Genomic DNA, 16743 nt, shown 5'->3' on the forward strand with positions numbered 1-16743 from the left:
TGAAATAACACGTGCATTGCATTTGTTTAAAGACTAGTAAAATAAAAAAAAAATAAAAGAAAGGAATGAAAGTGCATGGAAGAAACACAAAACAAATGTAATTAAAAGACCCTTTCTTTAAAGCTACAAAAGTGTGGCTTAAATCTTTTTCCAAGAGAGAAAAAAGGAAATAAGAGTACGAGCATGTCTAGAATGACTTTTTAATTGTTTAAACGAGTGTTTTTAAAAGGAAAAAAATTGAAAACATTTAGAAAGTCATTTGAACAAGCTAACATCAATAATAATTAGGAACAGTTGCAAATATAAACATTAGATCCAAAGTATCAACAGATATAACATAATATAAAAAAATTACAAATATGACCAAATTTAAATTGTCTATCAGTGATAGATCATATTATTAGTAGGAGTCTATCAGAGTCTATCAACGATAGAAGTCTATCGCTATAGACTTGGGAGTCTATCGTTGATGGACTTGTCTATATTTGTAATTTTTTTTTAAAATGATATTATACATTTGATTATTATTCTTAAAAATGTTACCAATTGTAATTACCCTAACAATTAATTATCAATGAAGGGAATGAACTTGTTATTAATGAGAGTAGACACAATCAATTATACAGAACTATAAATAATTATACAATCAAATACAATGTTGGGCTCGGCAGAAATAACAGAAGACATTTACCAAGTTAAAAATGCAACCTTTTAGGAGCCCTAAAACCAATTGAATGATATCATTCATTACATACTATTTAGTCCATATAGTAAACAATATTTACAATAGAATGGCGTTTGTTTAGAGGTGAGATGATCAATTTGGCATGGCATATATTTTGGTCCATTCTCTTGCAATCTTACTGTAATTAAGCCAATTATCGAGGTACATTGTAGAAGCTTCGTTAATGGAGCCTTGAGGAATTGGGTTTGAAAGGATTGAGCATATTGAAAGTAGAAGTTTCTCAATAGTCAATGCTGAAGACCAATTTTCATTCAATATGTCCATAAAAATGGTTCCATCTGACCCTACATTTGGATGGAATATCTGTTGCAATCAAAGAAACATACATGGAAGTTCTTCTTAGTAGAGATAATGAGGAAGGAGAAAGGCAAATCTATTCTTTATACAAAGTACATAAGTGTCAAAATTAAGGTCGCGTTTGATAATCATTAGACACTATTTCCACCTTGTTACCTAATTTTCAATAAACCAAGCTAAATTTTGAAAATTAAAAAAAAATAACTTTTTAAAAATTTGTTTTTGTTTTTGAAATTTGACTAAAAATTCTATATATTCTCCTAAAATCTGGTAGGTTTAGCAAATTAAAATTTTAAACATCAAACTCTAAAATAAAATATGACAATACTCTAATTATAGTCATCAATGGTTTATAAGGTTTAAAGAAATATATACTATAGGTATACATTTAAATTTTAAATTTCTCAAGAAGTTCTTTGGAAAAATATATTTATAATATGTTAAAAGTGCATTGTTCTTTTTTTCTTTTTCTTTTTATTTGTTTTAAGTAACATAATCTACTAACATAGTACAAATAAGATAAAATCCTCAACTTACCTACCATGAAAAGATATACTTTTAATCCTAAAAAAAAATAAATAAATAAATAAATAAAACTGTGAACCCATACTTTGTTTAAAAAATAATCTTCAACTTTCAAAATTTTAGTAACCCTTCAACTTTATTAAAAAAAAGTTTTTAAAAAATATTCTTATCATTAATTTTTTTATGGAATTTTCATTAGTATGTTATTTCAAATTTTTAATAATATTTCTAAACTTTCAAAAATTTCATTAAAACTCTTAAACATTTTTAAAAAATACTTTTATCGTTAATATATGAATGGAAATCATTAGTATCTTATTTCAAAAATATTCTTGAATTTTTAAATATTACATTAAATCCCTCATCCTTTAAATAAAAAAATTATGAACAAAAGTACAAAAAAACAAATGTTAAAATCTCTCTTTTATGTTTGATCTATGGCCCCACACTTCCTATTTTCCCTCTTTTTTTTTCTCTTTCTTCTTCTTCCTATTTTCCATTCTCAAGTACGTAAAACTACCTCCTTCAATCAAGGTGTATTGGTTATAACGTAAAGAAAAGACATTAATGGTACGAGAACCACTAATAAATTTCAAGACTTAAACATTTTAAAAAATTGTACGTTGGTAGTTGAGTGTGAGAATACGTCATTTGGGTTTAATACACTAGAAGACAGACACGTTGAAAATTTATATCATAACTTTGAAGATAATTAGTAGAATGAAAAGAAAGAAAACATGAGCATTACCAAATTTTTTTTTTTGCATTGAAGATTTTGTTGATCCATTTTGTAGTTCAAATTAGTCTATTTGTTGTGATCAATTAAGAGCATTCCCTATGATCGAAAATGATATTCCTTTTTCGACTCTTTTTTGTATCTAGTGATTCATCGCTTTGCTTAGCTTTGATTAGAGTTAATTATATTAGGACTTTATAAAATTGTGTGAGATTTTATAATTTTAAGTTTTTGGTCTTATTTGGCTGATGAGATTGGTGTAAGAATTGGCCATGTGAAAAAAATATATATAACTTTATAACTTAAAAAAAAAAAAGACTATTTTGGTGTTGAAAATTTTCATACATAAGTTAGATAGTTTCTTTGATTTATTTAAAATGTTAATATGTAAAAATAGAGGGAAAAAATTAGGAGGAATGGAGAAAGTTTTGGTATTGAATAAGCGAGGTGCATGAGAAATGAAACATGTTAGATATCATAAATTGAAATAGAGCCAGAAGAGAAATGAAAGAAAGAGGTGATAAAGTATAAATCAATGGTTTCCATCCAAATATTACCATATAAGAGAACTTTTTATTTATTTCTTTAAAAAAAATATTAAGAATATTAATGCAACTTCTTCAAGAGTATTTTGGAGAGGTGAGAAAATGTAGATTAACGGTTCAAGATAGTATTTTTTAAACAATGTACTAGTAGCTTTCATTAAGAGTGCAACAAAAAACCAAAAGTTTAATAAATTAAATCAATCCAAGCCTTCACTAATTTGATTTGATTTTTTAGTATAATATTGGACATATTGGTTTGTAATTAGAGGAAACAAAAAATTATTGATTTGGCTTAGTTTTCGTTGAAAACCAATCAAAATCAAATTTAACCAATGATATATATAATATAAACCTTAAAATAGACAATGTATTATTTGAAATTTTTAGTATATTACTTTAAAGAGACTGGCCAACTTTTGAGTTGAAGAAAACATCATGTTAAAATCTTGATGGGATCTAAAATCGAAAATCAAATCAATATAAAACATGAATGATAAAAAAAAAAAAAATCGAACCATTTTTGTCATTATTGGACATCAATTTGATTTCCTATTTTTTAAACCAAGATCAACCATTTGGTACTCGATTGACTTCAAAATCCAGGAAATTTAACCCACTATCATCTCTAGTTTCATTCATATACTAATGGCAAAAACATTCTGATTAAAATATTATTTTGGTCCCTATATTTTGAAGTTTATACAGTTTTAATCCTACGCTTTCAAATGTCTAGTTTTAGTTCTTATATTTCGAGTAAATGTAAAATTTTTCGAGTAATAGTTTATAGTACATTTTTCATTACATTTTTATTTTGAAAAAAAAAATTAGAGGTTAAATTTAATAATTACAAAAAGTAACTAAAATTAGGAGTAAACAAACTAAAGTTAAATAAATTTTAAGGTATAGAGACAAAAATGATATTTTAACCTAAATTTTTCTAAAAGTAATAAGATATTAATAAAAATTTGAAAGTTTTTTGGCAATTTTAAAACCAAACATTTAACAATAGGTTAGTTTTTCCAAAATGCGATTCCGAAACAGGCCAAAAAAAAAAAGGATTTAATATAAAATGACGAAAATGGACATAACTAACCTTGGTTAGAAACTTGATGTAGGGAGGTCTTAAGGGGTAGTTGGAGGGAAATTGAATTGAAAGTTGAAAAATACCCCCTTCATAGCAAGAACAAGCAGGCCCAATCACAACCCCTTCCCACCGGAAAATATCGTCGCCCACCGGTCCGAAACTGCAGTGCGTCGCCGCCTCCTCGTTCATCGCTCTCAACTCATTCTCAATCCGATACATCGCACTAGATTTTTCTTCATTTCCGCTTCCACCGTCGCCGATCGAAATCGGCCAGATCGGCGACGGCGAAGGATTTGGCTGGGGAGAGAGTGTGTCGGAGATCGGTTGAGGAGGGGAGTAGAGGCGGCGGTAGGCGGAGGAAGAGGAGGGATTTGAAGAGAAGCAACGGCGGAGACGGGAAGGAAACATGGCGCGGCGGAAAGAAGAAAATTGGATGGAGATTGTGAAGAGAGGAGTTTAGAAAAATGGTAAGAAAAAAAAGTGTTATATAAGCGTTTACTTGACTTGACTTTTGAATTGGAAATTTTTGGCAAAATGGACCTACCATTTGTACGTGGTTGCTTCCTTCGTAGTCACCAAGTTTGAGATTTCTCTCCTTTTTCTTTTGGTACTTAACTTCGAATAAACTAAACAAGTCCCTCCAACTTAATAGAAGAACGTTTGGCCCATTACGTAGAGTTAATAAGTTTGTGATTAATATGTTAGAGTTAATAAATTTGTGTTTGTAGTATAGAGTTGCAAAATTGAGCTTCTTGATAACAATGAAAAGTTGATTAAAAAAGTAAGATGAAGTTACTTGGTAAATGTAAAAAATAGAGATAGAGGGGAAGATGGAGTTCTTTGGTAAATGTAAAGTTTTTTTTTTTAAAAAAAAAAAAAAAGAAAAAAAAAAAGAGGAAATGGGGTTACTCAATAAAAATGTAAGTTCAATGGCGATTAAAGTTGGGTCATTTACATATGGCCCCTAATTGGTAACAACGTACTCCCTAAATTATGGAGAATAAAAAAGTCATCCAATTTTGTCAACTCAAGCTATGACATGTCAAAGTTTTAACTTTGGAGGTTTTTGGGAATGGAGAATCGAACTCCTTTGAAATTTTGTTCAATTTATAAGCATGGTTGGAAAGAACTTAAAAAAACGGATAAATAAGTTATCATTTACCTAAAACAAGTTTGTATTGAAGGAGATATGTTATGTTGTTCGTGATTGTAAAGTATCAAGCGAAGAAAGAAAGAAATTTGCATGGATTCCACGTATTTGTTTTGTGACACTATGTTCATATAATATCCATGTATTATATTTGTATCCATATTTTATAGAGGAGAACTAACGGTCGTACTAAAAAAAGCAAAAGATTAAGAGTCATTTGATAATCATTAAAAAACAATAATTATTTAAAAACTAATCCTATTTTTTGTTTTCTACTTTCAAAGGCATTTTTTAAATTACAAAAGTTAATAAAGAAAAAAAATTATTATAAATATGTTAAATTAGGTATAATGCAGCATTATTAGTGTCCATTGATCATATGTCACTTACCCATTACTTCATATATTGCTCATGTGTCTCAAGATTACACACTGTTAGTGTCCATATAATTCATTTCTTACTTGCCAAATTGCCTATAAATAACAGCATTTTGTGGATTTTGAAAGACACATATTGGTGATCAATTCAAAAAGATTGGAGAAAATGGAGAATTTAGAGAAATTTCTTATTTTATATTTTGTTAATTTGTTTATTTATACATTATATTTAATTTATGTTAATATTATATTTTATTGGTATTTGTGTTCCAATTGTGCCCCTTAAGTTCACAATACGTTATCAGCACGTGCTTCTACTGTTTTTCCTGCTAAAGGTAGATTCTAAAGGTATGTCGATTTTTTCCTCTTCGTTATAATTAATAAATTTAATGTTATTTTGCTTATTTAATATCTATTCGATTTCTAATATAAATACAATATTTTATGATAGTGTTGTCATGACAAATCTCACAAAATTAGAATTTGTGATATTAACGACAGTAGTTATTTGTCATGGGTACTTGATGCTGAAATTCACCTAGATGCTATGAATCTTGGATAGACTATTAAATAAGGAAATATAACATCCAATTAAGACAAAGCAAAAACTATGATTTTCCTTCGTCATCATCTCCACGAGGGATTGAAAATGGAGTATCTTACAATAAAAGATCCACATATCATGTGGAAAAAATTGAAAGAAAGGTATGATTATAAAAATTAAAGAAAAAAAAGTTATTCTTTCTGAAGCTCGTTATGAGTGGATGCACTTGAGACTACAAGACAGTAAGTGATTACAACTTCGCATTATTTAAAATCAGTTCGATGTTGTTATTCAGAGAGAAAATTACTGATGTTGATATGTTAGATAAGACATTTTCTACATTTCACGTCTCGATATGCTCCTGCATCAACAATATTAAGATAAAGGTTTTAAATAATATTCTAAACTAATTTCATGTCTTCTCGTGGTCGAACAAAATAATGAGTTATTAATGAAAAATCATGAATCTCGACCAACCGGAACGACATCATTCCCTGAAGTGAATGTTGTGAATTTTAATAATAATCATCGTCGAGGTCATGGTCGTGGTCGAGGTCGTGACTGTGGTAGATGAAGAAATAATTATTATTTTCTTGATGATCGTTCTAATCATTCAAATTTCAGAAGAACCACACAAAATGATAATCGCAATGGAAAAAGCTCCACAAGATAAGAGTTCAAAAGGTGTTGAAAATAAGTACTTTCAATGCGGAATGACTGGGCATTGGTCACGTACCTGTCATACGTCAAAACACTTAGTTGATCTCTATCAAGCATCCCTGAAGGAAAAAGAGAAAAATGTGGAAGCAAATTTTGCATGCCAGGATAATGACATATTTGACCCATCTCATATGACAAATTTGGATGTGGCAGACTTCTTTGAATCTCCTGAAGAGAAACTCGACAGAATTGATGATGTTTCCTTTGACTTTGAAATTATCTAGACTTAATGTTGTTTTTTTTCCATCTGTATGTTTTTCCCCTCTTAGTAGATGTTAACCTTTGTATATTCCAAATGTTATTTTTTTTATTGCAATTATTTTCTTTTAATAAAGAAACTTGAATCATTTTTATATGTTGGGTGACTAAAAAATGAGTAAAAAAGATCTATGTCTGACAAACAGTACAACTACACATACAATACTTACAGGTAAAATTTCTAAACTAACATTGTTGGAAACAAAAGTCAATATAATATTAGGTTCTGTAAACCTAATTGAAGGATTTGGAAAAACAAATATTCTTTTACCTAGAGGAACAAAATTTACAATTGACAATGCATTGTTCTCTAGTCAATCAAAGAGAAATCTACTTAGTTTCAAAGATATACGTTGCAATGGTTATCATATTGAGACTGATAGAAAGAATAATATGGAGTATCTTTATATCATATCTAAGAATAATATGGAGTATCTTTATATCATATCTACTGTCTCATATGAAAAACATATATTGGAAAAGTTGTCTGCTTTATCTTCTGGATTATATTATACTCATAGACGAGTAATTGAAACATATGCAACAATGAACCTGAAGTTCATAAATCTAGACATATTTACAATTTGGCATGACAATTAAGTCATCCAAGGTCTATAATGATGAGAAGAATTATTGAGAATTCAAATGGACATACATTGAAGGACTAGAAGATTCTTTAATCTAATGAATTATCATGTGATGCTTGCTCTCAAGACAAATTTATCATTAGACCATCACCAGTGAAAGTGGAGATTAAATCACCTGCATTTTTAGAATGAACTCATGGTGATATATGTGGACCTATTAACCCACCAAGTGGACCATTTAGATATTTTATAGTATTAATAGACGCATCTAGCAGATGGTCACACGTGTGCTTATTATCAAGTCAAAATCTTGCATTTGAAAAATTACTTGCTCAAATAATTAAGTTAAGAGCACAATTCATGATTATACAATTAAGACCATTCGTCTTAATACTGTTGGTGAATTTGCATCCCAAGCTTTTGATAATTATTGTATGGCAATTGGGATAAGTATTGAACATCTTGTAGCTCATGTTCATACACAAAATGGTTTAGCAGAATCATTCATAAAACGTTTTTAGTTAATTGCTAGACCATTGCTTATGAGAGCTAAGCTTCCTACATATGTATGGGGACATACTATTTTGCATGCAGCATCACTTGTACGCATTAGGTGTATGCCCTAGCTTTATGTTAGTTGAATCAATGGTCGATTAATTTTATATTACTTGTGAAATAATCCATTAACCTAAGATCCAAGGCTATCTGATGTAACTTAAACATGTATGTGGAGACATACAAGTCGACCATGTTTAAGTGATAAAGTAAATAGTTTGTAGTATATGGATAAGGTTAGGTGTCTTATCCTATTAACATTGTTGATACGACTCGCTTTGTAGTTGTTGCAATTGTTGTAAAGTACTACAAATGATCTGATCATGATCATTCTTGTAGTGACATGTGAGCAGGGGTATCTTAAAAGAGTTTGTATAAAGACCAAACCATGAAATGTTAAGTCTCTTTTTATAACGTCATTGCTAGAAGAGACTTACATTTCACCAAGATGACCATAGGTGACTTGACCTTAATCCTAAGTGAGTTTTGAACTCCTGCCTATGAGGGCGATCTTTTGATTTGTATGGGTGAGAGTGGTCAGATTCATCAACTCAATAAGCCTACCATTTTGAGGATTCGTCTAATTGGGGAGTTAGGAACACAACTACACAAAGAAGGAATTCACTTCTTCCCTATAGTTAGAGTAAGAAGATAAATTGCTCCCTTAAGGGCTGATTCTAGGGCTTAAACAATGAGGCATCTCATCCTTTCCTGACCCGAGAGGGGTTCAGTTATTGTTGGACTATGACTAATTGTTCATTAAAGGGATCAGTGGTACTTAAAGAGTTAGATGTAACTATAGGGGTAAAATGGTAATTTGACCTAGTTGTACATACGAGCAATTTGTGAATGGTCAATGCACTGTTGATTGGCTATATCTAATGGACACAGAAATATATCTATAGTGCGAAGAATTCAGCTATCAGTCTTTAGCGAAGTGGCCGACAGTTAATGAATGTTGATTAATTTGATTAAAATGGTCTAATTAATTAATCTCCTATCATTGGAGCTTCAATCCTATGAAGCACAGATACAGATATGGCTACACAATACGGATACGATCGGATACAGCGATTCATCAATTTCTAAAAAACTAAGATACGGATACGTCTAAGGATGCGTCATTTTTTATATATTTTTTAATATATATATTTCTAAAAAGCGAGGATTGTGATACGTTGAAAATACATTTTCTTTTTCTTTAAAAAAATCTAGGATATAGATAAATTTAGCATACAAGTTAATAATAATAGCACAAAATAGAATACAAACACTGCAATGCAATACAAAAAAATCAACATCTAAGATGTTGAAGTACAATAGTTAATAAAATGCAATAGAAAAGTGATCATATTGCAAAGAAGAAGATTAGAGGGAGACGTATGAAGATAAAATGAATAACTTCTTCATTGAATTGTTGAAGATATCCAAATAGTTTATATTTTTGTGGATTTTGTGAGGACTCAAATGTGAAGATGGAGATTAGATGATTCTAGCCTAAGGTTTGGTCAGTTATTTATTTAATTTTTTTCCTTTTAGTCTTGGACTCGAGTAGTGAGCTTTTTAAATAGGTTGCCTAGTTTTTTATTGGGAAATATTAGATGAGTTGCTTGTCTTTTTTCTTTAAAAAAAATATATGTAGAAATAGATACATCAAATTGCGTGTCAGATACGTATCTGGAAAGATCTGGAAGTATCGGTATCTGATACATGTCTGATACTGATTCTTTGCCTCACATGAAGTATCTGTGGTTCATAGCTTCAATCTATAGATCCATAAGATCCTCTCGTTAGCTCAATGAGGACTGATGGGAATCAAATTAACTTTGGTTTAATTTGAATTGGTCAAATTAATTAAAGAAAATTAATTGTATAAGATACAATTAAATAATGTATATAGATACACTATAAAATATAATATATGTTGATACATTATATAATTTTATGAGAGAAATAAATATTTGAATGATTCAAATATTAATTATATGAATATGATTTATATGTTAAAATTTAATGTGAATATGATGCATATTAAATTTATATAGTCTTATGAGAGAAATAAATATTTGAATATGATTCAAATATTAATTGTGTAAATATAATTCATATAGAACTATATGTTAAAATTAATATGAATATGATTTATATTAAATTTATATAGTTTGATGAGAGAGGTTATTATTTGGATGTGATTCAAATATTAAATTATATGAATGTGATTTATATAAAAACTATAGTTATATTATATGTGATAAAGTATATACTATAGGTTATATGTTATATGTGATATAACATATAGTTTAATATTTATATATATATTAAGGTAGTTAATATATATATATATATATTAAAATTCAAATTTTTTAATTTGAATTTTGAATTTTTAAAAAAATGGAATTATAACTCCCTCAACCCTCAATCTCATGTTTTTTACGTAAAAAAATTGAAGAAAGAAGATGAACTGCTTCTTCTTCCTGCCTCTTCTTGTCTCTGGGTTCTACAGAAATTTTTCTTAGAAAAATTCTCTCCTCCTTCCCTCGTGCCAAATTTAAGTGCAAGCTCACACCTCTGCATGGTTTTAGTCCCCGAGAATAACGGGGAAGACTCCTTAGTGGTGTCTATTCTTATTCGTTGAGTACGTGGATGCCGAGTTTGTGAGATCGGGAGAAGAAGACTCGAATTGGAGAGGAGCACAAAGAATTGGTCTTCAAATGTGAGTTATTTTTTAATCCCTTCCTCTCTAATTGCACAATAAAAGTATGCTTAATAGGTTTTGTTTACCCTATGTTTCTGTCCTCTAATTATTGTTCTGTAAAACAAAATTGGGACACGATGTTTTCCATTGTGAGTATTCACCTATTCTTTCAGCTTCACCTCAATGTACTAAGATGGGTCCTCAAAGGAGGTTAGGAATATATGTTGGATATGATTCCTCATCAATTATTAAATATCTTGAACCCCTGATGGGTGATGTATTTACTACACGATTTGCTAATTGTCATTTAATGAGACAAATTTTCCAACATTAGGGGAAAGAATTAAGAAGTTGGAAAAAGAAATTACATGGAATGCATCATTATTATCTCATTTAAATCCCCATACAAATCAATGTGAACTTGAAGTTTAGAAGATAATTCATTTACAAAATATAGCAAATCAGTTACAAATGTTTTTATAGATGCAAAGAAAGTAACTAAATCACATATACCAGTTGCAAATGTTCCATTGAAAATTGATATCCCAACATATCAAGTTGTCGATAATGAGTCTGGAACACACCAGAAGTGTGGTAGACTAGTGGGTTCCAAAGATAAAAGTCCTAAAAACAAAAAAAAAATAATTAATAGTCAATAAGACTTGGTTGATGATGTATATACCCATGAAAAAATCATTGACATGACTAGTGAGGAAGGTGAAATACCTAAAGATAATAATGAGATTTCAATAAACAATGTCATAATGGAAAAAAGATGGAATCGAACAAATATAGTTGTTGACAACATTTTTGCATATAATGTTGGTCTTGATAATATCTGAAAATGAGGATCCTTAACCAAAATCTGTTGAAGAATGTCGACATAGAAAAGATTAGCTTCAATGGAAAGAAGCAATCGAGGCAGAATTAAACTCACTTTCAAGACGTCAAGTTTTGGGATCATTAGTTCGAACACCAGAAGATATGAAACCTCTAGGATACGAATGGGTATTTGTGAGGAAAAGAAATGAAAACAATGAGGTCACAAGAAATAAAGCAAGACTAGGTGCACAAAGTTTTTCACAACCTGGTATTGATTGTGAGGAAACATATTCTCTTGTGATAGATACAATTATACTAAGATATTTAATTGGTCTGACTTTGTATGAAAATCTGAATATGCATCTTATGGATATAGTCACAGCATATTTATATGGATCTCTTGATAATGATATTTAAATAAGAATCTCATAAGGATTTAAGGTTCTTGAAACATATAAATCAAATTCTCGGGAATTTTATTCAATAAAGTTACAGAGATCATTATATGGATTGAAACAATCAGGATGAATGTGGTACAATCACCTGAGTGGATATTTGTTGAAAGAATGATATCAAAACAATCAAATATATCCATGTTTTTTTATAAAGAAATCGCAGTCAGGATTTGCTATTATAACTATATATGTTGATGACCTAAATATATTTGGGACTCTTAAAGAGTTTTCAAAGATAATAGAATATCTTAAGAAAGAATTCGAGATGAAAAATCTCAGAAAAACGAAATTTTGTCTTTGAATACAAATTGAACATTTAGCAGATAGGATATTTATTCATCAGTCAACTTATACAGGAAAAGTCTTGAAAAGATTTTATATGGACGAATATCTTAGTGCAACTAGTTCACTTATGTATCTTGCTAATAGTACACACTATTACAAAATCTACATTACTTGACACTTCTAGTTTTTAATTACTTGACGTTTCTTTAGAAAAACCGTCAAGTAATGACCTGAGAAAAGAAAATTTCAAGTAAAAGGGTTAAAAAAGAAGAGATTGACGGAATGTTTTGGATATTTTTACGTGAACCATTACTTGACAAGTTTTTCATGTCAAGTAATATAAGGTCTTGTTTGACACGTTCCTCATGTCAAGTATAAGAAGCTCATACTACAAGTATAAAAAGCTCTTACTTGACATATTTTTCATTTTAAGTAAAATATAAAAAATAATACTTTTTTTTCCAATAAAATAACACATCTCTATATCTCTTTTCAAACCGTATACTAACAAAAATCTCTTTTCAAACCCTAGCCTTCGACATGCCTCTAGTTCTCTCATTCTTCTTCTTCGCTCCACCGCCTCGTCTCCACAAATCCTTCCTTCACTCCATCACGCTTCTGAACTTCCGCCACTAAACCCCCTCCACCTCCCATGTTATAGCCCTACCACCATTGGCGATAGTTACATTGTCTCTGCATTTTCCAGGGGATACATCTCGACCTGTGAGGATTTCAAAATTTTTGGGTTTGGGTTTTGCCCCAAGGTCGTCGATTTTGATTTTTTGTTTTGTTGTGCTTTCTGAAATCTATCCACTAAACTCGTTTTTCTTGCCGTGAGTGTCTAAATTCATCCTGCTTTCCTGGTGTGTGGGTACTGATGAATAATGAATGTATGCTTTTGATCTCAACATCTGTAATCTCAACATCTGTATACACTGGAGTTGATTTCTACAAAAAAAACTATGTGGGGTATCCATTGTTCGAAGGTAAGTTTGACATGACTATATATCATACTTGATCTCTGAATAATGGCAACTAGAATTTATCTGAAATGAACTTGCTGATTGCATCTATTGTGATAAAATTTGGATCTAACTTTGAGGAATAATGAGATATATTAACTAAGACTTAAGAATTGATGAGAAGGTTCTCATTGATGACAGTTATCCACAATCTAATAATGTAGTGGCGAAAGTATGGAAAATGCATTGCGTGCATGTTGTAAAGGGATAAAAATGGATAGGACATGGGATTGCGTTCCAAATATCAGCCCCAAGTACACCTCAGCAGAATGGTGTATCAGAAAGAAGAAACAGAACCTTGTTCGACATGGTTCGGTCTATGAAGAGTTATGCTCATCTTCCAGACTCGTTTTGGGTGCAGTGGAGACTGCATTCTATATCCTAAACAACGTTCCCTCGAAAAGTATTTCTGAAACACCTTTTGAGCTGTGGAGAGACCATAAAGCTAGTTTATGTCACTTCAGAATTTAGGGCTATCCGGCACATGTGCTAGTGACTAACCTAAAAAAGTTGGAACTGCGTTCGAAGGTTTGCCTCTTTGTAGGCTACCCCAAGGAAACGAGAGGTTGATACTCCTATGATCCGAGTGATAACAAAGTGTTTGTTTCCACAAATGCTATCTTCTTGGAAGAAGACCACATCCGGGATCATAAGCCACGAAGTCAGCTCGTTTTGCGTGAGATTTCTAGTGAGACTGAGACTACTGAAGGTTCAATAAGAGTTGTTGAACAAGCCGATAAATCAACAAGAGTTGTTGAGGTCGGTACATCTAGTCAACAACTTAAGGGTTGAGACTGTCCCGACATATTGGGAGGGTTAAGAACCCACCGGATCGCTACATAGGTTTAACTGAAGCCCAGAATGTCATTTCTAATGATGGGGTCGATGATCCGTTGTCTTTTAAGAAAGTAATGGAGGATGTTGACAAAGATGAATGGATTAAAGGCATGAACCAAGAAATGGAGTCTATGTACTTCAATAACGTTTGAAAGCTTATTGATCCACCTAATGGGGTAAGACCTATTGGGCGTAAGTGGATCTATAAGTGAAATAGAGGTGTAGATGGAAAGGTGCAAACCTTTAAGGTTAGACTCGTAGTAAAAGGTTATACCTAAGTCGAAGAAGTTGACTATGAGGAAACTTTCTCACCTGTTGTCATCAAGTCTATCAGGATACTCCTGTCCATAGCCACATTTTATGATTATGAGATATGAAAAATGGACGTCAAGACTGCCTTTCTTAACGGTAATCTTAAAGATACCATCTATATGACTCAACCAGAGGGGTTCATAGTTTCAGATCAGGAGCAAAAAGTTTGCAAGCTTAATAGGTCCATTTATGGGCTGAAACAAGCGTCTCGATCATGGAACATTATATTTGACACTACGGTCAAGTCATTTGGCTTTGATCAGAACGTTAAGAAGCCTTGTGTTTACAAGAAAATCATCAACAACTCAGTAGCTTTCCTAGTACTGTATATAGATGATATCCTGCTCATTGGGAATGATGTAGGGTATCTAACTGGCATTAAGAAATGGCTAGCTGGCCTGTTTCAAATGAAAGATTTTGGGTGAGGCACAGTATGTTCCAGGGATCCAGATCATTCGGGATCGTAAGAACAAGAGGTTAGCCCTATCTCATGCATCGTACATCGATCAAATGTTGATCAGGTGCACGATGCAGGATTCCAAAAGGGGTTTATTACCCTTAAGGCATGGAATCGTTTTGTCTAAGGATCATTGTCCTAAGACACCTCAAGAAGTTGAGGAAATGAGACAGATTCCCTATGCTTCAGCTGTAGGAAACTTAATGTATGCAATGTTGTGTACCAGACCCGACATTTTCTATGCAGTAGAGATTGTCAATCAGTATCAGTCCAATCTAGGATTTGATCACTGGACGACGGTCAAGACAATCCTTAAGTATCTTTGGAGAACGAAGGACTACATGCTCGTGTATGGAGATAAGGATCTGATCCTTATAGGATACACGGACTCTGACTTTCAGATCGATAGAGATTCTCACAAATTGACATCGGGGTCAGTGTTCACTCTAAATGGAGAGGTTGTAATGTGGCGAAGCATCAAGCAAGGATGTATCACGGACTTCACTATGGAAGCCGAATACGTAGCCGCTTGTGAAGCAGTTAAGGAGACTGTTTGACTGAGGAAATTCTTTTTCAGATTTGGAAGTTGTTCCAAATATGGATTTGTTTATCAACTGTATTGTGATAACAGCGGGGCTATGGCAAATCCGAAGGAGCCTCGGAGTCATTGTCGAGGTAAGCATATAGAGTAGAAATACCATTTGATCAGGGAGATTATGCATCCCGGTGATGTGATAATCATGAAGATTCCATCGGAGCACAACGTTGTTGATCCCTTTACAAAGGCTCTCACGGCTAAAGTGTTCGAGGGTCACCTAGAGAGTCTAAGTCTGTGGGATATGCGGCATCTTGTTAGGGAAAGTGGGAGATGATACTGATGTATGCCCTAGTTTATTGTATATTTTACATGTTTTCTCTTGTATAGTACATTAGTCTCTTGAGGCATTAGGACAACTGGGAGATTGTTGGGATTGGTGTCCTAATTCTCCCGGAGTCTCGTTGTTTGTAATTATACACATTGTTTTATGAATAAAATAATTGTTATTTTATTCTGGCATTTACTCATATCCAATAAACAAAACTCCATGATTATCTTATGTAAACTTAAGCATGTATATGAGATATACAAGTGGATCATGCCTAAAGTGATAACCTAAATAGGTCTGTAGTATAAGGATTAAGGTGGGATACCTGATCCTGGTGACACTACGGATACGGCCCGCTTTGTAGAGGTTTACAAGTGTTGTAAACTACTACAGATGGTAGATTCTGACTATTCATGTGGAGACATGCGAGCAAGGGTGTCTTATACAAAAAGTTTATATAAGACCAGACCACGAGATGATTCGTCTCTGTATATAACACCATTAATACTAGAGACTTACATCTCACCTAACCGACCATAGGTAACACGACCTCAATCTTTAGTATTTTGGGAACTCCTGCCTTTAAGGGCGGTTCTTTGATTATATGGGTGAGAGTGGCCAAATTGCCAACTCAACATGCCTACCTTTTTGGGGACTTGTTTGATTTAGGAGCTGGGAACTCAATACACAAGATGGAATTCACTCGTTCCTCAAAGCAGGGGTAAGTAGATAGATTGTTCCCTTAAGGACTGATTCTGGGGCTTGAACATAGTGGCTACAGCTTCTCTTTGGAAGAGAGACTCGGTCATAGTAGGACTATGACTTATGTTCATTAGAGGGATCAGTGATACTTAAGGAGTTAGATGTAA

At 31.9% G+C, this 16743-nt stretch overlaps 1 protein-coding gene across 1 annotated transcript; it reads right to left on the reverse strand.

Annotated features, from left to right (window-relative positions):
* Positions 1 to 695: 695 nt before the first annotated feature.
* LOC120092903 (ubiquitin-conjugating enzyme E2 D1-like) lies at positions 696 to 4401 on the reverse strand. The gene is made up of 2 exons (XM_039051147.1): positions 3942 to 4401; positions 696 to 1048 (listed from the first exon to the last, which is right to left on the reverse strand). The coding sequence occupies exons 1-2, from the start codon at positions 4338 to 4340 to the stop codon at positions 818 to 820; spliced, it is 630 nt and encodes a 209-aa protein (XP_038907075.1). The 5' UTR covers positions 4341 to 4401; the 3' UTR covers positions 696 to 817.
* Between the last annotated feature and the right edge of the window lie 12342 nt (positions 4402 to 16743).

The sequence above is a fragment of the Benincasa hispida genome, chromosome 12 (genome assembly GCF_009727055.1).
Source record: "Benincasa hispida cultivar B227 chromosome 12, ASM972705v1, whole genome shotgun sequence".
Taxonomy (NCBI): Eukaryota; Viridiplantae; Streptophyta; class Magnoliopsida; order Cucurbitales; family Cucurbitaceae; genus Benincasa; species Benincasa hispida.

Bases quoted from the DNA above. Each gene is read 5' to 3' on its own strand.
- LOC120092903 (XM_039051147.1), bottom strand. From the start codon at position 4,340: ATGTTTCCTTCCCGTCTCCGCCGTTGCTTCTCTTCAAATCCCTCCTCT. The intron at 1,049-3,941 runs GTTAGTTATGTC...TGATTGCAACAG, and splicing joins ACATCAAGTTTCTAACCAAG to ATATTCCATCCAAATGTAGG.